Raw genomic sequence first — 23,881 nt, 5'->3', positions numbered from 1 at the left:
CCCCCCCCCCCCCCCCCCCCCCCCCCCGCCGTAAACATTCTTCTGTCCCTAGGTTGCATTTGGAATTTCCAGTCTCCTGATTTAAACTGTGTTTAAAAACAAAGTTTCGGTTATTAAACAGGAGAAGTATCCGACATCTGGAGAGGAAACACTGAGCTGAGAGCGTAAGAAACTAAGTCCTGTTATTGTCTAATCAGTTAACAGGGATGTGAAGTAGCCAGTGTCGACTGCTGCAGCAGCAGCAGCAGCATGTCCGGGTGGTTATTTCCCAGTACGATGGCTATAGAGGGCACAGAGAAAAATGTGGTTACCAAGAGCTAAAAAATATGTATGGAAGCAAACAACAAATTACATTTGGCAGCTGACACAGCAGTTGGAATCCAGAAGTAGTCCGGGAAGGTTTTTTACTTGCACCAAATGACTGGGTGGAGGAGGGTAGAGGGGGGAATTCACCTTACGGATTACACGGTGTAGAGAGAAATTATTAAGAAACTACGTGTCGAAATGGTACCTGCCTTTAATCCTGCAAGTAGTTATTTTCATTTGCGCTCTGTGCAAATGCAGCTGATGGGATATTTGTGCAGTTGTCCAGACGGATTGCTTGTAAAAGGGAGCAGTAGGAAAATGTACTGCTGGAAGCGTGCATTGCAAAAACAAGTAGTAGTTGGAGATTGTGGATTTATCATGCCTAGAAAAACCAATAATGCTGTTCTGTGTGGTTGTGTTGACAGCGATGTCTCCAAATAAGAAATGAGATGTAATGCATCCTGCAGTCCATGCATGCCTCCTCTTGCAAATCACTCGTCATTCTACTCTGGAAACCTTTAAGTCCTAAAATCTGTGAAAAGAGAATAAAAGCATTATCATGGACCTGAGGGATTTTTACCTGTTGGCTGCTCTGATTGCCTGTTTAAGGCTGGATTCTGCTCTAGCTCAAGAACTTATTTACACTATTAGAGAGGAGCTGCCTGAAAACGTACCCATAGGGAACATACCAAAGGACCTGAACATTTCTCATATCAATGCTGCCACAGGGACCAGTGCCAGCCTTGTCTACAGACTGGTGTCTAAAGCGGGGGATGCGCCTCTGGTCAAAGTGTCCAGTAACACGGGGGAAATTTTTACAACATCTAACAGAATAGACAGAGAAAAACTCTGTGCTGGAGCTTCCTATGCAGAAGAAAATGAGTGTTTCTTTGAACTTGAAGTGGTGATTCTCCCTAATGACTTTTTTAGGCTGATCAAAATAAAAATCATTGTAAAGGATACTAATGACAATGCACCTATGTTTCCATCCCCCGTCATCAATATCTCCATCCCAGAAAACACTCTGATCAACAGTCGTTTTCCAATCCCATCAGCAACAGATCCTGACACAGGTTTCAACGGTGTGCAGCACTATGAGTTGTTAAACGGGCAGAGTGTCTTTGGACTGGATATTGTAGAAACTCCAGAAGGAGAGAAATGGCCTCAGCTGATTGTGCAGCAGAACTTGGACAGAGAGCAAAAGGACACCTATGTGATGAAAATCAAAGTAGAGGATGGAGGTACCCCCCAGAAATCCAGCACAGCTATCCTGCAAGTCACAGTAAGTGATGTCAATGATAACAGGCCAGTCTTTAAAGAGAGTCAAGTAGAGGTCCATATACCAGAGAATGCCCCTGTAGGCACTTCTGTAATTCAGCTTCATGCTACAGATGCTGATATAGGAAGCAATGCAGAAATCAGATATATTTTTGGTGCCCAAGTCGCCCCTGCAACCAAAAGATTTTTTGCTTTAAACAACACCACAGGGCTGATAACAGTTCAGAGGTCCTTAGATCGAGAAGAGACTGCTATTCACAAAGTGACAGTGCTGGCTAGTGATGGTAGCTCTACACCAGCCCGAGCAACTGTCACCATCAATGTCACTGATGTAAATGATAACCCTCCTAACATAGACCTCAGGTACATAATAAGTCCCATCAATGGCACAGTGTACTTATCTGAGAAAGATCCCATCAATACAAAGATTGCCCTAATTACAGTTTCAGATAAGGATACTGATGTGAATGGCAAAGTGATCTGTTTCATTGAGAGAGAGGTCCCCTTCCACCTGAAAGCAGTTTACGACAACCAGTATTTGTTAGAGACCTCTTCTTTGTTGGACTATGAGGGCACCAAAGAATTCAGCTTTAAAATTGTGGCTTCTGATTCTGGCAAGCCCAGTTTGAACCAGACTGCCCTGGTAAGAGTTAAGCTGGAGGATGAAAATGACAACCCTCCGATTTTCAGCCAGCCTGTAATTGAGCTGTCAGTTTCTGAAAACAACCGGCGTGGTCTATACTTAACAACTATTAGTGCCACAGATGAAGACAGTGGGAAAAATGCAGACATTGTTTATCAGCTTGGTCCTAATGCCTCCTTTTTTGATCTGGATCGAAAGACAGGAGTTTTGACAGCCTCCAGAGTTTTTGACAGAGAAGAGCAGGAGCGTTTCATTTTCACTGTTACAGCCCGAGACAACGGCACCCCTCCTTTGCAGAGTCAAGCGGCTGTAATTGTTACCGTGTTGGATGAAAATGACAACAGTCCCAAATTTACTCATAATCATTTCCAGTTTTTTGTATCAGAGAACTTACCAAAGTATAGCACAGTGGGGGTGATCACAGTGACTGATGCAGATGCTGGGGAAAATAAAGCAGTGACCCTTTCCATCCTGAATGACAATGAAAACTTTGTGCTGGATCCGTATTCTGGAGTTATAAAGTCCAATGTTTCCTTTGATCGAGAACAGCAGAGCTCTTACACCTTTGATGTTAAAGCAGTGGATGGAGGGCAACCTCCTCGCTCTTCTACAGCGAAAGTAACCATAAATGTGATGGATGTTAACGATAACAGCCCCGTTGTCATCTACCCACCTTCTAATACTTCTTTTAAGCTAGTGCCACTCTCAGCAATTCCAGGATCGGTGGTAGCTGAAGTCTTTGCTGTGGATATAGACACCGGCATGAATGCTGAGCTGAAGTACACAATTGTAAGCGGCAATAACAAGGGTTTGTTTCGGATTGATCCAGTGACAGGTAATATCACTCTGGAAGAAAAACCAACTCCTAATGATGTGGGGCTGCATCGCCTAGTTGTCAACATAAGTGATTTGGGTTATCCCAAATCCCTGCATACTCTTGTGCTTGTATTTTTGTATGTAAATGATACTGCTGGAAATGCCTCTTATATTTATGACTTGATACGCAGGACTATGGAAACCCCTCTGGATCGGAACATAGGGGACAGCAGCCAACCCTACCAAAATGAGGACTATCTCACGATCATGATTGCTATTGTAGCAGGTGCCATGGTTGTCATAGTGGTGATATTTGTCACAGTTCTTGTTCGATGTCGACATGCATCCAGATTCAAAGCTGCCCAGAGGAGCAAACAAGGTGCTGAATGGATGTCTCCCAATCAGGAGAACAAGCAAAACAAGAAAAAGAAAAGGAAGAAAAGGAAATCTCCAAAGAGCTCTCTTTTGAACTTTGTGACAATTGAAGAGTCCAAACCTGATGATGCAGTTCATGAACCTATCAACGGGACAATAAGCCTTCCAGCAGAGCTGGAGGAGCAAAGTATAGGAAGATTTGATTGGGGCACAGCACCACCAACAACCTTTAAGCCTAACAGTCCTGATCTTGCCAAGCATTACAAATCTGCCTCTCCGCAGTCTGCTTTTCATCTCAAACCTGACACTCCAGTTTCAGTGAAAAAGCACCATGTGATTCAGGAACTCCCGTTGGACAACACCTTTGTTGGTGGTTGTGACACCCTTTCCAAACGCTCTTCCACTAGTTCAGATCACTTCAGTGCCTCAGAGTGCAGTTCCCAAGGAGGCTTCAAGACAAAGGGCCCCTTACACACCAGACAGGTAAACGAGCACTTTTACTGGTCTATAAGTACTGCATACAAGTGCCCAATCAACCAGTATTAAAAGTGCCACTGTGTTGTGAGGTGTTTTTTGTTTCAGTCTAATTTAATTTAGTTAACATTATGGGGGGAACAAAAAAAAAAAAAAATCAAAGAAAACCCACCAAAACACCAACAGAACCAAAACACCAAAACAAGAACAAATAAAACCACCCCTTGATCCCTTTATCATTTACCTGGGGCTTAACCATGTGTTTGCAAAATGCCTCTGATACTTCGGGTTTTGAGGAATAATTATTGTTAATAATATGTTATGCCTTTCTGCATGTGCACATATATGTGCATAGACAAAACTGAAAACCGACTTTTTTTTTTCTCCCCAGTATGTGACTGTCCAAATGTAAAAGTTATTGAAGAACTGTTTCCCTTATATGCTAAATTTCTGTGAGAATATTTGACTGTTTCAAGATTGAAGGGATATGTACATTCTGTTTCAAATTTTTAAGTGAGTTGGCTTGAGTTTCTTTTACAGTTCAAGCTGATTTGGAACCTTGATAAGTTAGTGTTAATAAAGGGGTTAATTTTTTTCCCTAAGAAATGCAGCCAAATTTCCAAGCTGCTGCATCAGTTAAGCACGTGGTTTATTGGTAGGATATAACTAAGCCATACGGAAGTCTTCCTCTGTTTGAGTTCAACATGATTTTTTTGTAATAGATGAAAGTTGGTATTGCATAGGCAGTTTGCTGCATATTTTAAAAAATGGCCAAAGCATACTTTTGAAAGGAATGCTTTCTCTGAATACATCTGAATTATGCAGGAAAAAAAAAAAAAAGCCCATTGTAAATATTTTCTCATCTTAGTAATGCATAAGTGATCTGTCATAGCTCATTTTAAACTGTGAAACACGCCATATGAAGAGGGATTAGGAGGCTGAGAGACTCATATTTCAACCAAATCCAGCATTAGTTTTTTCTTAGGTCTAATAATTCCTTGCTAATAAAGATTTAAATGCGGTGCTGTCTAATTTATTTTATGGGTGCTTGTCTGTGGCCGCCGCGGGAGCGGCCGCGCCACCTGTAGATGGCGCTGAGGCACCGCGCGGCCCGCGCTGGCCCGGCGCCAGCCCTGCAGTAGCTGGGGGAGGAACGCGGGGGGGGGGAGGGAAGGATCGAGCTGATATTCCAGCCAAAGAACCTTTTATTTAATGGTAGTTGCACTGAAGTGGTCAGTAGTTAAGTTTGCGTCTTTGCGAGGCGGCTTCCTCCGTGCTCCGCTTTCGCTGCAGAGACTCGGTCGGTGTCGGGACTCGCGTCCGTATTCCTGCGGGCGCTGTATCCTCCAAGTGATAGTGATTTGTCTGAATTTATTAGGGATATGAATCCTTGGGAATCAAGTGGGAGACATTTAGACTTGTCTTTGCAAAAAGATTTTGACAGTAGCCAAGTCTAGGATAAAGTCATTCTCTTGCTTTTGCATTAGCCTTATCTGAGATGAACGTGATGTTCCCAGAACTATGTTTTGACTTTGGGTTTCTGTAAGGTGTCACACTAACAAGATGCTAAGAATAAAACAAGCACTTTGAGGCAGTTCTATTAAAGTAACTGCTCTAAACCTGCTCGTACTTACAGCAAGACTCTGAAAGCACCACAGAAGAATCTCACAAAACCTTTGTCTTTCTAAAGGACTTTAAAGAAGGGTACACTCCCCAAGACATCTTCAGGCTCTTACACAGCACCGTACTCATACTGTCAAGTTAAAAAAGAACTGATTTTAAAAAAATCCAAACAAATTTATAGAAGAGCTCTGTGTAATCTGTGGTTACTCAGCTGAAGTTTTCTACCCAGTTTTAGTCACAAAATGTAACACCCCCAAACCACACATTCCTTTTCTGTTCTGGGATGATTTTGATTTAGCTTAAATTAGCTTTCAAACTCTACTGGGAACCTCAGACTTAAGCCTCCGTAGTATTTAGAGGCAGTTAAGACCCCAAAAATTATTTACCTGACAGAATGCATAAACCCTGGACAGTGATATTGAACATGGGGGGAAAAAAAAACCCCACACCCAAACAAAAACTACTGCCTATATTTCTGCAGTTACTTATGTTCATTACATTAAATACACTGGTCTCCATTTAATAATAATGATGATAATAATATCAGTCATTATACTTATATATGGAGTTGATTCAAATTTCACTGAGGTCTTAGAGAATACTTTTTGAAGTCAGCAGATACTCATATGATTTGGATTGCTACCTGCAAAATCTGTATATATATGTAACTGAAAATATAAGTCTTAGGCAGACAGTTATCTAAACTGAGCTTGTGTATTTTTACTATGTGAGAAAGAAGATAGTGTCTTTTTATTTTTTCTGCCAATGATGAGTGTTACAGGATGTAACCTTTCTATACTTCCTTTTCAGTTTTGGCTGGAGGAGTATAGCCAGCAATGGTAGTAATCATGAACAGTCTTCCTGTCTTTTCTGTCTGTAATTCCTGAAATTAGGATGCATCTTAACTAATATTCGTTGGCATAGGAGTTACAGGAGTTAAATATACCTTCATAGGTCTTTTTTTTTTTTTTTTTTGGATTTGTGATAGACTATGGCCTTTAAGCAAAGTATTCAGACTTAAAATCGTACTGAATAGTAGTGTATGCTAATGCCACAGCATCTGAAAAACATTTTTAAAATATCCTTTAGGAAGTGACACTTAGTTCTGTGCCATTGTACTGTTTTCTTCTGGTTTAGCATAACTAAATTCTCTGCATCTAATGTAAGTTGCGTTATATATATATTCAGCAAGTTGTCTTGATGTGTTTTGCAAAGAGTGCAGGAATTGTTGTGGAGAATGTTACGATAGGAAAAGATGAAATATAGGATTAATGTATGTCTAAGAAATACTAGCGTTCTCCATTTTTATTTTCAGTTTCTTTCGGTCCAAGCTAAATACACACACAATGTATCTTGCAGATACATTAATGTTAGTAGAGAGGTAAAACCTAAGTCCGCACTTGGACTTGATTCAAGCCAAATCCTGTTACTTTTGATGGGAACTTGGCCCTAGAAATCTGTTAGAATTGGGTCCTAAGTCAAAAAGCTTTTAGAATTAAAAAATATATTGTTCAATAAAGATCTCTTAGGTGCTTTTTTTTATTTTATTTTTTGGTGGCAATTTCTGTGCAAACATCAATAGATTTAGTGGAAATTTTGTGGTTAAGTCTTTACATGTCACTTTGAATTGCACAGACTGATGTTTCACAACTACCCAGTATAAAAACCAAAGCCTCCTTCAAGTGCCTATCTTGCAGTAAACCTGGTGGATGCTCTGAAAGGAGCATTTTTGAATACTTGAACTTGGGATTGTTCTAAATGCTAATTCACATAATTAGGAGTATGGAAAGGATGTTGCACACCACCAGCTTATATAGCTAAGCTTCTAAAATCAGTGTTATGACTCATAAAGAATACTGAAATCTATGCAGGCTTCCCAATCAGTGTTCTTTTCAGTATTTGATTGAACTTTAAAATGCACTTCAAATTACTAAGTCATTACACCAAAAAGCTACACAGAAATGCAGAAGACCAAGACGTGTATTCTTCTGTATGAAAGACCTCTTTTGAAAAGCAAATAAACAGACAAAAACTCCTACTCAATGTCATTAGATTAACAATAGATTAAATAAGAAAAGAATTTAGGGCAAATTTACTGTGGTTATCCGAATTTTAAATTATAACAACTTCATTTAATTGGATTTAAAGCACAGCAGTGACAAATAACGCAGGTTTAAAAATATGTATCAGTATGGGTTACGGGCAAAACCTTCAGTCTTCATTCCTAATCAAATAGCATTTAGGCATGTGCTTAACTTTCATTTAAAAAGTGGTGGGACTGAGGCAGATTGTTAAAAGTCCAAATGATTTCAGATGTTGTCTTCAAGAAAGACAGCTGTAAGCACACTCTAAGCGCTTTTCTGAATCAAGGTGATAATTTGTAAATTTTGGAAACATGCACAGTTCTAGTACATTCAGGAAAGCTAAATATATGTTAACACTGTCCATTTATTTCTGTACTCTAATGGCAGAAATTAAGGATTTGAGGCGTGACTGACACATTAAATGCATTCCATACTAAAATATATTTTTAATCTTACAGTCAATAACATAAACTCCATGAAGGTTGCTTTACTTCTTTTTCTCTCAGTGGACTTTTTGCCTGATCAAGGAACAAGTAGCCAAGATCCCACTGATCAATGCACATAAGAATTATGTGGAAAATGTCATTGATGTTATCTTACTCTGGAGTGTTTAAATTTGTAAGTTTGGGTTTATGTAAGAGAAAAGAAAAGCTGCAAACATTAATGACTCTTAATTTGATACGCTGAGACTGGCAATTTCAAGGTGCATAAATTGATGGAAATCTGCATTGGAACAGCAGTGCAGAGCTTACGTCACCTGCAAATATTAAAATTCTGTAACCATAGCATTCCACAGTTCTGTGTGCGGTATTATTTTTAGTGGCCTTGTTTTACCACTTAGTATAAATAAAAAATACAATTTTGTTGTTTCTTTTGTATGCTTAATTTGGTTTATGTGTTAGCATGGATATTGGTCTTGGGTGAGGACTAGTCACCTGGAAAAGTGTCTGCATGTAAAATTTAATTGGTTTCTAATTCTCTATATTTATATATTTACACTAAAATATCAGAAATTGTGAAAATGTATAGTGTATTTTTTCTATTGTTGTATAACTGAAAAATAGGTTAACAGATTTTACGCAACTGTCTAAAGAAATTCATTTTTGAGCTTGAGACCAAGCATGGAAAATTTCAGCTGAAAAGAAGAATTTTTTAGAAAGTTAAGAACACGTGTAAAGTGGGGTCTATAATGGGAATCTGAACATAACCCTAAGCTATAATACCATTTTTAATAGTGACAGTAGACATGCTAAACTCGAGTAGGAACATTTTGTGTATAGAGATACAGACAATAAAAGCTTAGTAAGCTTCATTTCTCTTTAAACATTTCCCATGCAAAAGATTTTTATCAGAATCACTGAAGTTTCATGTGTCCCAAGCCAAAGTTTCACATATGCTATGAAATTTGTGCCATGCATGTGAATGACAACTGGATCTTCAGAGTTTAATGCTACTGGAATTTTGTGACACTGTTCTTTTGTATATAAGAACAAGGGAGAATCTTTTTAGTTTCCATTTCAGATTCTCACTTCCAAAGAATCTCTTCTAGCAGAGCAAAACCATATCAGCCACACTTTATTGACAGCAGTTTTATTGTAGCTAGAGGCTTACAGTAAAGCTGTTTATTGCTGTTCCCTAACACAGTTGACAGCAATTGGGGAATTAATTTTCTTGCCCCTGATGTGCTTTCTTGGGTATAAATGACAGATGTTAAAGATATGAAAACCGTGACCCATTTACATTCAGCAACTCCTTATGGGTACCGTCTACCTGTCTGAAGTGTATGTTTGAGGTCCTGAGTAATACTGCTTCATCAGTTCTAGGATTCTTATTTTTACCATAGAACTGTTTACCTAGATATATAGAATCCAAGGGCCAGATACATAATGCCTAATGGACTGATTCTCCTTTAGGCAACTTGTGTTCAAGAATAGCCAGGTTGAAGTTTCATTTATTTCAGGAGATGCTGTATGTTCTTACTTCACCATTTAATTGCACCAAACATACAGTAAATAACTGACAAAATGGACATACAGTGTTGTAAAAGGTCTAACAGGAATTACAGGTGATACCTGAGTTTTTGGTTGCACTTCTTCCACAGAACATCATGGTGGTTTGTAAAATCTATACTCTTAAGTTTCCTTAGTTGCTACTCACGTACAGCATTTCACATACATTCTGTAGTGTCCATGTCTTCACTGAATAAAAACCTAACATACAGAGAAAAATTTATTACTTTTTTCCCTGCTTTTATTATTGCACTGTCTTTCCAGTCTGTGGCACAATGTATGTAAAATGATTTATCCCCATACACTGATGTGGGCATTCAAAATCAGTTCATTTCTGGTTTACATGAGATAGCATTTCTTTGAGTGGAAAAAGATTTCACAGGCTGTAGATAAGAACTGAATAGATGCCATCATATTTTACTGAAGTATAGGGGGAGGAGGACATCTTTTGTTTATTTCTATTGGAATCTTTTAGAAAGACATTTGCAACATAAGGGGCTTTAATGGCTTACCTGAGATTTTAAATACTTGTATAGGCAGAAAATGCATATCATGTTAAACATTCCTTTATAATTAAAATAGCATGCAAAAAAGCTCCTTCTAATAGAGCTGCAATAATTTTGTTGTAATGGATTGTTTTCTAGTGAGCTATAAACTCTCTCTTGAAGCAGAAATAGCTATTTCCGATAGAAGACACCTCAAATTGATATTGCTACACTTTTTCATTGGTCATGCAATTATGAAAATTTCAAATCAATAAATTGTTTTGAATAGCAACATTGTTGTAGCCATACAAAACCATGTGTAGATTATTCCTGGGACCTCTGGGATTCAGGAAATCATAGGGACTACTATAAATTTGATATAAAATTCATATTGATCTTACTAAAAATATCTGGACTGTCAAGTCTCTGAATGATTTGGCCAGCGTTCTCAATTTAGTGTTTGGGATTTGTGTGTACCCTGAATTATATGTGATAATACAGAGAAAGGTAGTTAAAAAATGTGACTTGTAGTCATACTAAGGTGTCTAAATTGTACCAGTCTCAAAAGTTATCCATTCTTTGTTGCTTCTTCTTGTTTCTTTTGCAGCAAGTGAGTTATGGGGGAGATTTGTTTTAAAGTCTTGGCATGGGTTGTCCTGCATCTTCTGTTGCACAGAGAGAAAATTGAATAATACAGCATTTGTCAGGATTTGTTGGCATGTAGAATCTGTAGTTTCCTGTGACCTGATGTTTTAGCTTTACCATTTCTTTTGTGAAATGTCACACTGAACTTTTTGTGTGTAAACATTAATATTATTACTTGAAAGTTGTTTGTAATATGCATACTTCTTGTTACAAGAGGAATACAAGGAACCTTTTTCTAGAGTAGCAGTTCAGCATTTGAAGCTAAAACAAAGCTGGAGTAAATCTGCTGATTTATACGATCTGCAGCCCTTTCTGATATTGACTTCTTTATAAAAGCAATAGGATGATGTTGAGATAATATTTTCAAAATCTAAAAAATACGTAAAATTATTCAGGAATGAAGTGAATTAAAAATAATTTTATTTTGATATGAATTTAATAAAATGTGAAGGATCACCTGTCAGATTTTTCTTCCTTCCTTTGTTTCCTCCCCCAGGTTCACAGAAACAAGATCTAGGTAAAATTTTAAAAAAACAACCTCTTCCAAATCCAAAAAAATTAAATTGGATATTCTCACTGGCTGATAGTCGAAGAAGGAGAGCTGTTGATATTGATTTGTAAAACACTTTATTGCCTGAAACTGATATTCATTCAGTTGCCCTTATTCCTTCCAGTCAAATTGTTAGATACAGTTACTTTATTTGTAGTTCTTCAGGATATTCTTAGTACCTCCTAGGCTTGCATGTCTTGCTAGTAAGAAAATTCTGTAATGGATTTTCTTAATTGTTAATTTTCTTAATTGTGAAAAATTCTGTATGATATTTTCCATCGAATTGAACTAATTTAGCCTATGCCTTATAAGGTCATACAACCTTTGAAACACCAAAAAAAAGAGGAAAACCATATTTCCCTTGTAAATTATATTTGCCATTCTTACAGCCTCTTGTTGATTGGTGGCTAGCAGAAGTAGCTCTTAAATGGCTAAACTTGATAGATGCAAATTTTTGTCTCATCATCTGTGCTCCTTCAAAGCACATAAGGTTACGGAGACAATTGTGTTTCTTTGTAAGGGTTCCATAGCATACATATGTCTCTATGTATGACCTATATATCAGGTTATTGTAGAGAGTTTGCTACTGAACTTCATGGTGAAATGCTTTCACCACTGAGTTCTATCTTCTCTTACAGTACTTTTTGGAAGTAAGTTTTCACAGAAGTTTGGTTTTACAGAAAGAGGTCCAGAACGCCAGAAAAGGGTATAGACTAATGAATATTAAGACAACACCTCCTTCCTGTGTAGAATAGGATGCAGAGCCCAAAAGGGAGTGATATTTGACTCTTGGTTTTAGTGACTTTCCATTCAGTGTTGTAGGCTTTGGGAATACTGTTGTTATGCCAGTCCATCTTCTTGCGGCATATACTGAATATATCTGAACATTATGGTTACTTGAGATGCCCAGCCTCTGACTGTGGATCTAGCCCTGTTTCCGTAAAGTATGTTCACAGAAAGTATAATCTGTGTAGTTTTCACCAGTATACTTAGCTGATAGTACCTCTGGACACATTTTGCTTCTGTTGACATTATGGTGGGATTCATCTTGTCTGAATTATAATTGTAATCAAATCTAATGGGCTTCACTGAGTTCACTATTTACTCCAACTTGAAGAAAATATGGTGGTTTAATCTGGTTGCCAAAGCTGATGAACACAGTTGAGTGAGATGCATCCCACATCCAGTGAACAATATGATTCAGTGTGATCAACATTCTTCATTGTCCAGTTTTCTCAATGAATTCAAGAGATGGGTTTTAAGGTTATGTATTTTTTTAGGTGAAGGTATTATTTGAATAGTGTATATGGGCAAAAAAATGTATAATGTGCACAGTTGCCTTTGAGAAAGTCTTCTTTAGATTATGGCTCAAATTCAAAGGCTCCCAAGTCAACAGAAGGACTCTTGCTGACTTTTTATTAAATTGTTATCTGGCCATCAGCTATGTATTTTAAGAAGACGGTGCAATGAAACAACAGTTATTTTGTTTTGGTGCTGTTCCGAGTATTTCTGTTTTCTCTCACACTACATGTTCCTTGGTACCTTGTTCTGTGAACCTAAGTACAGGCCATTCACATTATAGTGTAAAATGTTTCTTCCACCTCTCTGGTTTAGGCATGTGTCTATAGCAGTATGAATTTTCCATCAGTTGTCAGACTGTTTCACTTTCACCATTGCAAAAAATAAAGGTCAAAATATCAGTGATGTGCTAGTGTTACCAGTAAGAAAATCTGAAATTGCTTTCAGTTTATGACAACAGTACCCTGAAATATGGATCGTATTGAAGTCTGTGGCATCTAGAGCAGCAGGAGGTAGGCTGTGTACCAGTCGCAAAGCCCTAGTCATCTCCCCACTGCCAGATAAATAAATAACAAACAACCCCCTCCAAAAAAAAACCCGCAAATGAAATCTGCATCTGTCTAAAGACAATAAACCTTTGCTGTTCAAATTTAATTTCTCTACTGTACAGGAGATGGACTTTGCTGTTTGAGATTTCATCACTTTCATTGCAGAAAACTGTTACATCTGTCAAATATTTCAGTTTGAAATGAATGCCCAATTTTTTTTTTTCTTTTTATTCTACAAGAGCACCAGGTTGTCAATCAGCAGAAGTACCAAATGAGACAACATTGGTGATCCGCTGCTGTGATTGGCATTTTATTTTTATTTTACAATATCTTTTTTCTTCCTCAAACTTAAAAATGGCAGTGTTTGTCTATACTGTGGAAACAGATGACAAACACTTATATAGCGAACGGAAGCCACCCATGGTTCACCCGAATCCTGTTTGTCTTGGCTACTCATGCCCATTCTTTTGAGAGTACTGGTACAGTCCAGCTGGTCAATGAAGCTGTAGGTGACTATCTGTGTGAATTGTGTGAACATCAGTCATGTGAGTGAGATGAAACTATATTGTATGAATGGGACTTAAATACACTTAGTTTTGTTTTTCTTCATCTTTGCTTTAGTACTAAAGCATTGCAACAAAAGTCATGCAGTATTTAACCAGTAGAGCAGGACCACTTCTGAGTGGGCTGTGTAAGCTTTGAAACTGCCTCCATGCAAAGGGGTGGTCCAGAACCTTCAGCAAGTAATTTGAATCTTGTAACATTTTTGGTTGTCTGATCTGTTTCACTGAGGGAGAATCAGAACTTTAGTTTCTTAATGTGATTTTTCAAATTCTGGACTAAGAAATTGACAAAATCATAGGTGCTTTTTGAGAGTTTTAAGGAACTGATGCACTTCTATGGTTTTGTGATGTGTCTATTGATAGCATTGCTGTTGAACATCTCTGGATTTCACTGTTACTCAGATTTGCTCAAATCTAGGCTTTGGCCTTCTTCTGTGCTTTAGGGGTTCATTAAGAAATATTCTAATCCATCACAGAGTACCAAGAAACTAATGGCTTGTGGAGTATTTTAGTCTTCAAACTTCCACTATAAATGATAAGAAAAATAGTGTCATTTGGCTGATGCTTAAATACGTCTCTTTTGTGAGATACTGTCTCTGTCTCTTTTTGATCTCTTCTTTCGTTCTCTGAGGACACTTATTTTCGTAAAACATATTTATGCACATATTAGAAATCTGACTTTTCGCCTCGAATGAATAGTATCACAGTAAAAAAGCGGCACATTTTATGTTTGATCTGTTGCAGTACGCCTGACTCATAACCACACGTTGTGTCCACACAAGGACTTTTAATGAACCAATTGGCTTCCTTAAGATTCATGTGGAAGAGTATCTGGATAGAAACATAATATGGGAAGTAAAACACTTGCTAAACTAGATAGTTACTTGCTCTGTCTTGTTCCAGTAGTTTTAAAAGTATCAAAATAGAATTAATTATATTTATTAACACAAATCTGAGAAGAAAATCCATTCCTGCAATACGGTATACATATTTTTCTCTCTAGCTTGGTGGCATACTAAATTTGGATTGCAAAACTGAGCTGCAGGTTTGGCAGAAGAGAAACTAGGGCCTAACTTCAAACCACGGGTTTGCAGATGTTAGCTGGGACAGCTCCTTCTGGTTGTAATTGGAACTGAGGGAGTAAATGTATTAGGCCCTAAGCTGCATCTCAAAATCTGAAGTATTTTTCATTTGGTGGACTTGTAAGTACTAAAAACAGGTATAGGGTGGACAGAGGTGGTTGATTTTGTAGTATTACGCAGTTGCATTTTAATACTGACCAAATCTGAAATTACTTGTAATTGACACTGTATAGGCATCCTAGATGTGCATAATAGCAGAGTGAAACTAGTTTCATATGGTATAATAGCTTTCATGAATAATTTTCCCTCAGACCAGTTAGTATCTCCATCAAAGACATACACAAATAAAATCATCTGTATATATCTTCACCTACAGCTGCTGAAGTACTGGGCAATACTGTAGTACCAGCTAGCTTGCTACATTTCACCAACTATTTTTGTAGCCGTCCTGTATTTATGGTAGTTTAAACAAACAGACAATATAATTATTTAATATATGTTTTACTTGCTTTTTTTTTCTTTTCTCTATATAAGATATGCCATTACATATGGCATAATAAATTCACAATTTGTAATAGGTGTGGTATCGCACAGATAGAAAATTGATTCTGAAAATAACAACAAAAAATGGAAATCACAAAGCAGAACAGTAGAGATTACAACTCAGTAACTCAATAGTGCTTCTTGAATTCAGCAATTTGAAAGGAAGATTTGGATGAGAGATGAAAACATGTATCTTTACATTTCAAAATGGTTAAAAGATGACTGGACTTGTAGAAAAACTTACTCTTTTAATAAGAAAGCTGGCAGTGCTGCTGTGATATACAGATAGTCAGTGATCCTTGAGTTTGCTGGTTTAAAGTGGCGTGCTGAGCACTTTTCAGCAAAGCAGTTTCATTCAAGGCCTGCTGAAGCTTTATAGATGGGGCAGATCACCTCCAGACAAAGTGCTTCTTATTGTCATCTCTGATTTGTATTTGTCATAAATATGTCACAGAAGTAATTCCAATTTCAGAACTTTCATTCTTTGGATCAGTGGTGACCACATTAAAAAACGTTCTGCATTCACTATCTCACTCTTGATATTTTTTAAGATTTTTGTGTCCTAGTGCTAAATACCAGCCTTAGTTGTATTCAGTATTGTGGAAGTTCATTTAAGTAAGCCTCTAGCTACTGAAAAGTGTTATATCTTACATCCCGCTGTCCTCAGTAAAGATAGTTGGGGGTCAGGAGAGCCCTCTGCACTGTGTGTTCCTGCTTTCTACTGCTCATGACATTTGGAGTCTGATAGGGATGCTGTGATAGCACCTTCAATTAAAAGCTATAGGCAACAAGTGTAACAAAGAGATCCTTAAGAGTGCTTAACATTATGCCATTGCCTTGCTAGAATAAAACCAGCATGAGAATAAATTGCCTATGTTAGCTTAATTGTGATCTTCACGTAAGTGCTACTCATGAGACCTTAGACCTTGCAGAAAGCCTGAGCTGAAGTATTGAGGGGATGTTTTGAGATTGCTTAAATTTATCATATTTCTGTTAGAAAACACTGACACAGTTCTATTGAAGCTTTAATGCCTTAAGCTTTTGCTGCTTGTTTGGGTTTTCATTACCTTTACATCTATACAGTTACACAGATAATGAAAAACCTGAAAAACCTGCATATCACTGCATGTAACACTGCTCTGCAACTATTTACCACCTCATTAGTTTTTTCAATAGCAACGATAAGTTAGCATTCTGTCATGAAATTTGAACTGCCACCACATCCTGCTGAAGCTTATAAGGCATGGCATAGTAACTTTCACAAAGTGCATTAACTCGTGCACCGGAAGATGCAGTCTTGTAAATACAAATCATATGGCTTTTTCTATCTGTGAAACCAATTTGTTTGACGTTTTCTCCTCTAAATTTTGCTGCTCTTAGAAATCTTTTAAAATACAAAGGGAGAAAATCCGTTTTTTTTCTTATTCTGTACAGTGCAATTGACTGAGGTGAACCTAATCTCATTTACATTTGGACTGTGCTGTATGCTCAGTACTCTTTAAACATAATGTGCCTTTTTCTCATTTTTGTTAGGATTCTATCTTCACTGAAAAAGAAAAGGTGCATTTTAAATCAAGATTGCTATTGTGAGGTATCTGTTTAAATATAAGATCCTTGTGGAGACAAGAAGCAGGTATTTTGTACCTTGATGTAGCTAGTTGAGGTCAGCCCTGAACAATACACCTGGGGTTGATCTCTACTGGCTATGTACACGTGAAACTACAATACCTTATCATTAGCCAGATTTTATGCCACCTTACCTACTTCAGTGTAAAATCATGTTATACTATGTTGCACTTGAGGATACGAATGATATATACCTATTCTAGGTCCTTTCAGACTTCTAAAGTGATACAAAGTGAGTCTCTGTCCTACTGTCTGGCAATACCAGATAATTTGGTCCTGTGGCTGAATTAAAGTCCTTGGACTTTGTCATAAAATCCTGGCAATATTAGCAGAGGTACCCCTAAGAGTTCCATGCCAGTCTTGCATCACCGTTTGGTATAATTCCAACGCATTTTCATACATTTTCAATGTTCTACAAAAGTTAAAAAATCCAAAAAAGCATCAGTATTACTGTTTTGCAGAATATGCATGATTGCATTAATGATTGCAGCTGTATACAGCGGCTATAACTCAGTATCCCCCATGAAGAGTAATATGAATCATCAAAATCAAAAATTCATTCAACACAGGCATTTACCTCATGGCGGTGATGGTATAGATGTGCCTATATTCAGCTTTTACTTCAATAAAAGACAGTATTTTATGGGAAGCAGGATCACAATAAAACATTTCATCCACAGTCTATTCCATGTTAACAATAAATGAGTGGAATAGGAAAAAAGGTCAGTTCCTTTGTAAGTGAGATGCAGAGTCGTGGGCATGAGTTGCCTTCTTTGATTTTTTTTGTGCAGTAGTTTGAGTCTGCCTGCTCCTAAGAATGCACTTCTCAGTGTGTGTCTCCCACTTTTGTTAAAGCGTCTCCTGAAACTGTCCATAGGTTTGGGTAGCTGTCAACTGACAGGTTACCATTCCTTTAGAAACCACCTATAAGATTTGCTGTTCATTTTAGATAAGTAATCTATGTAAACAGGGTTTTTTTTACTGTTTTTTTTTATTTTAAAATTTTTGTATAGTGTTGCCTTGTCACTTTATTTTTGAACTAAACTAAATTACTTTTTCTGGTATTTTCTACTTCTGAACTTTCTAGGTAGTTTGATTACTTCATATACTTCACAGGTACTCAACCCATCCTCAATATACTTTTCAATATACTTTTTTAAACCATTATTATTTTCCCCAAAAAATCTACCTACAAGACCATGTATTTGATACAGTCAGTAGTTACTCAGTGTGAGATATTTCGCATTCACATGTGATACCTGCTGGCTGCTGCTTCCAATTATGCCAAATGCTGGAAAGCTGAACTGTTGAAGTATTGGAGTCAATGTTATAATCAAACTAGTTAAGAAGGTAACAGTGTGTCTCATAGAGGGTTCTGGACAATGTCTGATTTCTGCCATAAGCAAAATACTGACAAGTTCTCTTTTGTTTTGCTGCTTTTTCACGTGGCAGAGAGCTAGACATAGATTCATTATATTGTAAAATCATAACCTTCGAGATCTTGCTGAATCTGCCCTACAGCTATTTATCACATGATTGCAGGGAATGAAAATAGCATTCTTCCTTCTACTAGGAATATGTTGCTTACCTTGGGGCAAGACAGTGCATAATTTTATGTGTGCCTAGTTTTGCTGTTATATATAGACTGTTTTGAGATGAATCAGTGTTATCACTTCCCAGAATTTAGCACTAGTGTTTTAGCAGAGCCAAGGAGATTTCATATACTTAGGCTCCTGGCTGCAAGAGTGACCAGGGATCCCAAGTCTGAGTCACATTTATATTAATACCATTTTATAGTCATGGACAAAGGCCAAAAAGATTCTAATATAATTTACTCCCAAGTTAATTTTTTTTATTATTATTTTTTGGGTTAGGGCTGCATGTAGTAGTCTCTAAGTAAAGGCTGTCTCAACCCAATTCTTATTTCACATCCATTAATTTCACATTTCTGAAATTGCAGCTATTTTAGTGATGGTTTTGCTTGTAATCAAGACTTGAATCTGTCTCCTCATGTTTGTGCAGTAATCCCTTTTTCTTTCTCCCACAAACAGGCAGTAGGAGACTCAAAGATCTGTAAGACTTTTTTCCTTCCTGTGGCACCTGTTCTTCTCTTGCAGCTTTTTGAGTAATAACTGGGTTTTAATAAGAAACATTAATTCACTTTAAATAGCAAGAATTAGGGAAGCTAAAGCTCAGTTACTCTCCACAAATACCAGCTTAACTACTGAGTTGCCTATCTGATGCTTTTACAAGTGTAGCTCTACTCTAAATGTGTACCTAGTACGTAGCTCTGACTTCTCGAGTTACTTTTTCTGCAGGGTAACATGCAGTGAGTAGTTGTAAGCGCATTGAAATAATCTCTGATACTACATGGACACTTTCTGTCATGGCCCACTTTTGAGCTACGTAGGGATATAGACAGCATTTTTTAGGTATTGTCTAAAGATAAACTTTGGGGAATAAAATTTCCGAGCTATGTAAATTGAGTTTCAGTTTTTAGTGTCTGCAATATTTTAATATCTTAAGAACAGCAGGACACCCTGAGATTTACAGAAAAAGATAAGGCATATATCGATGAAAACAGTTGAATATGCAAGTCAGGCTACATCCACTGTTTTAAGGAATAAAATACTTCCGAGTGTAGTTGTTTTGATAGTCTGTGCCCTTAACAGGAACTTGTACAGTTATAAAAAGTGTTGGTATTTTCTAATCACAGAGGACAAAACAATCATGTTTTTTGTCCACAGATCTGTGGTATTTTTAAGTAGTTTAGCACAATGGTGAGATGCATTATACTTAATCCAAACCCAGTGGAGCTTCCAATTACGCTGTTCCAACTTGCTGTGTGAGTTTTCTTCTGGGGATTCCCGGTTGTTTCAAGCTTAATAAAAACAGACATTGGAAAGGGAGAAGTTTGTTTTTATTCCCTCCTGGATTAAGTTAGCTGTCCCAAGACATAGGTACAAAAGCAGCAGTCTACTTTTTCAGACTTAGCTGAGGCAAAAGTACTGTTATAAATTTTGCAGAACATACTTGGGCAAAGTTCTCATTCATTTTATTGAGAATTTTGCCTGTTTAAGACCTGTTTCCCCCTTATCTCTTGAGTTTCTTGGACAAACTGTGTTGACTCTGATCCAGTAAAGTAGAGCAAGTTTCTTAATCTGGCACATTAAATAAAAGCTCAGCTGGGAAAGGAATGCAGTATTTTGTCTTTGCATTTCAATCGAGTTGAAACTTCTTATTTTAAGCTTGGGCAGAGAATCATCTCCCAGTAATGTAACATCATTTACAAAGTCAGGTGATAGATGCTTGGAATGAATACAAGAGTATGATGGGGCACATCTTTCCTGTAATAAAAACAAAAATAAATAAATGCAGCATTCAGACTTCCTTATTCAGTTCTGTCAAGCAACTCTGTTCTGACTTCAGTGCTCCTGCTGTTTTGAATCATAGACCTTTCTTTTAACACAGACAGGGTATTATACTAATCTGCATGCTGGGAAAAAATCCAGTTGAGAGTAGCTGGAAGTCTAATAGAAGTTTCACTTTTGACCACAGCCTGGTTTTGAATCATGATTGCTAATGTAGGAAGGCTTACAACTTCGGGAGTTGTAGAGAGGTCTTACACCTCTCTCAAAACTCTTGTGTCCTTTTTTCCTCTCATTTCGCTTCCTTTTCTCTGGGAAAATTACTCATATTTCTGCCAGTGTAATAGTAAATAGAGTTGGACTTTTTATTTCTAAAACAAATGAAGATTTTTTTTTTCACTTGTACTGAGGCTTCAATCTCTGCCAAAAATCTGAATAGAAATCACCAACTGTTCTGTAATTTTTTAAGCAATTACTGTTGAATACACACACTGTGGTTCAAAATGCTGTATATACGTAAAACTTCAGCAAGAAAAATCTAGCACAAATCCTAAACAAGTAACTGATGTAAGTATTAACATACATACTTTTGATGTTAATACATATAAATTATGAAACATAAATACATTGTCAGTAATTCCACGAGGGGTTTAGTTTATTGTCTTATCACATGTTGAATGAGGGGAGGCTGTATGTTCACTGAATACTTGTAAGCTAATTTATCTCACAGGAGTACAGACAATACTCAGTTTAATATACAGAAGTACTTGTTAAGAAGCTTACCAAAACAATATGGTGAGTTTAGACTATGATCATACCAGAAGGTCTGTCCTTCAGTTCTCTGAATCATAAGAAGAAACAGATTGTTTCAAACAGAAAATGAGAAATAACGTAATCTAACCAATCTGCACTTTGGCAGAGCCGTTATAGGATGGCTGAGGTTTCGTGCTTATTCTTAGCTAATGTAGTTATTTAACACAAACTGAAGAACTGACCATTTAAATTGAGAATATATTTTCCTGCAAAGCAAACATCTCGGTGGGTTCAGACAGGTCTTTATCAGTGGGTAGTTACATCATACTCCTCAGGGTCAATTGGTTGCATCAGTTGTCATCAACTGTCACTTCGGAACTGTAGTATTTAATAGAGTGCAGGAAAAAAATAGATACTTGCTTCCATCACAATTTTTATTGCTTCTCCTGGAGCCTTCTGTCCATGATTCCTGTTGAACTTTGAAGTCCATGAAGTTTTTTTTCTGGGGCTTGGGAACTGTTACTTTTTAGAAACCTATTGACTGCAGTTTTGTGACTCCTGCCTTTTTTTTTTTTTCCCCTGAGGCTACAGGCTTAGCTTTTCTGCCTCTTTAAGGCACTTTGGCTTCTCTTCCTATTATCTAACCAAAGGTAACAACAGTGTATTACTTCTTTTCTCTCTCTTACCCTGACTTCAGGCTTACTTTTTTTTCACCTTTGCTTTAGTTTGCAGGAGCAAATACTCCTGCAGAGTAACTATTACTTGTGCACTGAATCATACATCTGTTGCATTTTATGTTGTTTTATCAACAGTTAGCATTACCTATGTAGGCTCAATTAGCCTATTTGGTTTTGGAATCGTAAGCTATAAAGATTTCCCATTTCCTAAACCAATGCATTTAATTCTGTATAAATGAGAGCTATTTCAAACAGAACATGCAAAAATACTTATATAAAATATAATGTTACATAGCTCCTAAAAAAATATTTTAGATCGTTTATCTAAATTTAAAAGTGTTTAAAAATGGAGAAATACCATTTTGCTATTTCAGTGAAGGGTAAACTGAGGCATCTAGAAATAACATCTTAAATATGATGTTTATTTTCAAAGGAAGTAATAGATCATTGATTAAAAACTGTGCATCAGATGTAGTAGCCTTTATGTAGAAGAGTTGTTGAATTAGATATAAAATGTTGATGTTTTCATGGAGGAAGATGTGGTAGGTTTAGAAAGCTGGAATGCCAATACCACATCAGCAGCTATTTGCATAGTAGTGTCAGCGACAGCCATTCTGGAGACAATTCAGTGAATCAGAGCTGTTTGATTAATCAAATCGAGTCTCTGTTGTAGCAATGCAAAGAGGTTATGTCTGCTGGCAATCTGATTAGAAATCAAATGTTTATGGATTAATGAACACAAACCAATTCCTTCTAAGCTTCTTTTCAAGAAAAATCTTAGGTCTTTAGAAATGTGTCTAAGTAGGGAATGATTAGCTGGGTCTGACAGCACAAGGGAGAATTTATCCCCTCAAAATACACTCTTTATAATTAAAGAAAATCCAAGCAATTAAAAGCAGTCAAAACAAAGCAAAGCACAAAATTTGTAAGTTGTGTTATTTTATTAACATATGGTAATGTAAGCAAATTGCAATGATAGTTACATTATATTCTTAGTGAACAATAAACTTTAAAGAGATACTTCATATTGAATGAAGATCTATCCCACAATCTACCTTTTAAAGAGCAGTCCAGGCCTCATCTTTAGATGACCCTTGCACTTTAATGTATTGAAAAAAAAAAAAGAAGCATTCTTTCTTAGCAGTTGTTGTTTGTTAGATTATCTTTAAAAACTGTGAACAATGTACATACTATAAAAGGAAACGTGTAATCCATTTGGGCATAAAGAAAGTTCTTCTACTTTTATCGGAATTGACTCAGAAATAATGCAGGTACAGTTTTATGTTCCCTTTGGTCTCTTTTTCTCCAAGAAGGCTCTCTGCTTTGGTTTGATGCTAAATTAGTAATATCTAAATGCCACCTTCGTCTCTGCCTCCACTGAGCTTAGCACTTAATTTTCCAAGCTAAAATAAAGACATCCTTGCTTTCATATTTTATCCCATCCCCACAGTGCAGTCGACCAATAAGAAGCATATAGTTCTTACCAAGTTAACAGAATAGAAGCACTTCTCTGAAGGAAATTGCTTGGCTTTCACACACTATAGAAAAAATCATCAATTAAAAATGGAAATAGCTGGAATGAACATCTTTCTCTTGTCAAAGGTGAATATTAAACTGCTCCTTGATTTGACTTTCCCTTTATTTGTTTGAAGATGATCATCATAACTTTACAATGCCTCTTTCACTTCCTAAAGTAACAGCAGTAGCTTTACCTACTTGTTTTTGGAAAACTCAGCTATGTGTAACATTTGATCTACAAGTAGCTGCACTGGCTTCTATACTCAGTGTAACTGAATCCTAAATTCATGGGGAATGAAATTTTTATCAGAACAGTTTAGAGTTAGCAAAAGACTTCCATTAAAATCTGTGGAAATTTTTACAATTGATATGAAGTGCTTTTGAAAAGCCTTCACTTTTGCCTCATGTTGAACTCATAAGAATCACAGAATTAAATCCTAAGGGTGTTGTCTGCTATTTCACTTGAAAGGCATTTAATCTAGAGGTTAGAATGTTTTAAATGGAAACAGTGATGACAGTAGTTAATCTGAAAAAAACTCTAAACAAGCCAACACCAAAACAAAACCTGCAAGAGATCAGCCACACTGTCTTAGAACTTTCAACACGTAGGTGCTAT

At 36.9% G+C, this 23,881-nt stretch overlaps 1 protein-coding gene across 8 annotated transcripts in view; it reads left to right on the top strand.

Annotated features, from left to right (window-relative positions):
* Positions 1-23,881, top strand: part of PCDH9 (protocadherin 9) — a 675,825-nt gene that overhangs the window by 1,073 nt on the left and 650,871 nt on the right. For 7 of the 8 annotated variants that reach the window (XM_027650483.1, XM_027650467.1, XM_027650475.1 and 4 more), the window contains exon 2: positions 732-3,901. In XM_027650483.1, coding sequence (XP_027506284.1) covers positions 866-3,901 — 3,036 coding nt within the window. In that variant the 5' untranslated portion in view covers positions 732-865. Of the gene's footprint in view, positions 1-731; positions 3,902-6,325; positions 6,584-23,881 lie in introns of those variants that run through there. The other variant, XM_027650511.1, reaches the window with a different exon arrangement.

This window comes from Corapipo altera, unplaced genomic scaffold (genome assembly GCF_003945725.1).
Source record: "Corapipo altera isolate COAL_440 unplaced genomic scaffold, ASM394572v1 0, whole genome shotgun sequence".
In the NCBI taxonomy this organism is placed as follows: domain Eukaryota; kingdom Metazoa; phylum Chordata; class Aves; order Passeriformes; family Pipridae; genus Corapipo; species Corapipo altera.
The sequence above is the reverse complement of the archived record's forward strand: the minus strand, read 5'-3'. Positions and strand labels throughout refer to the sequence as shown.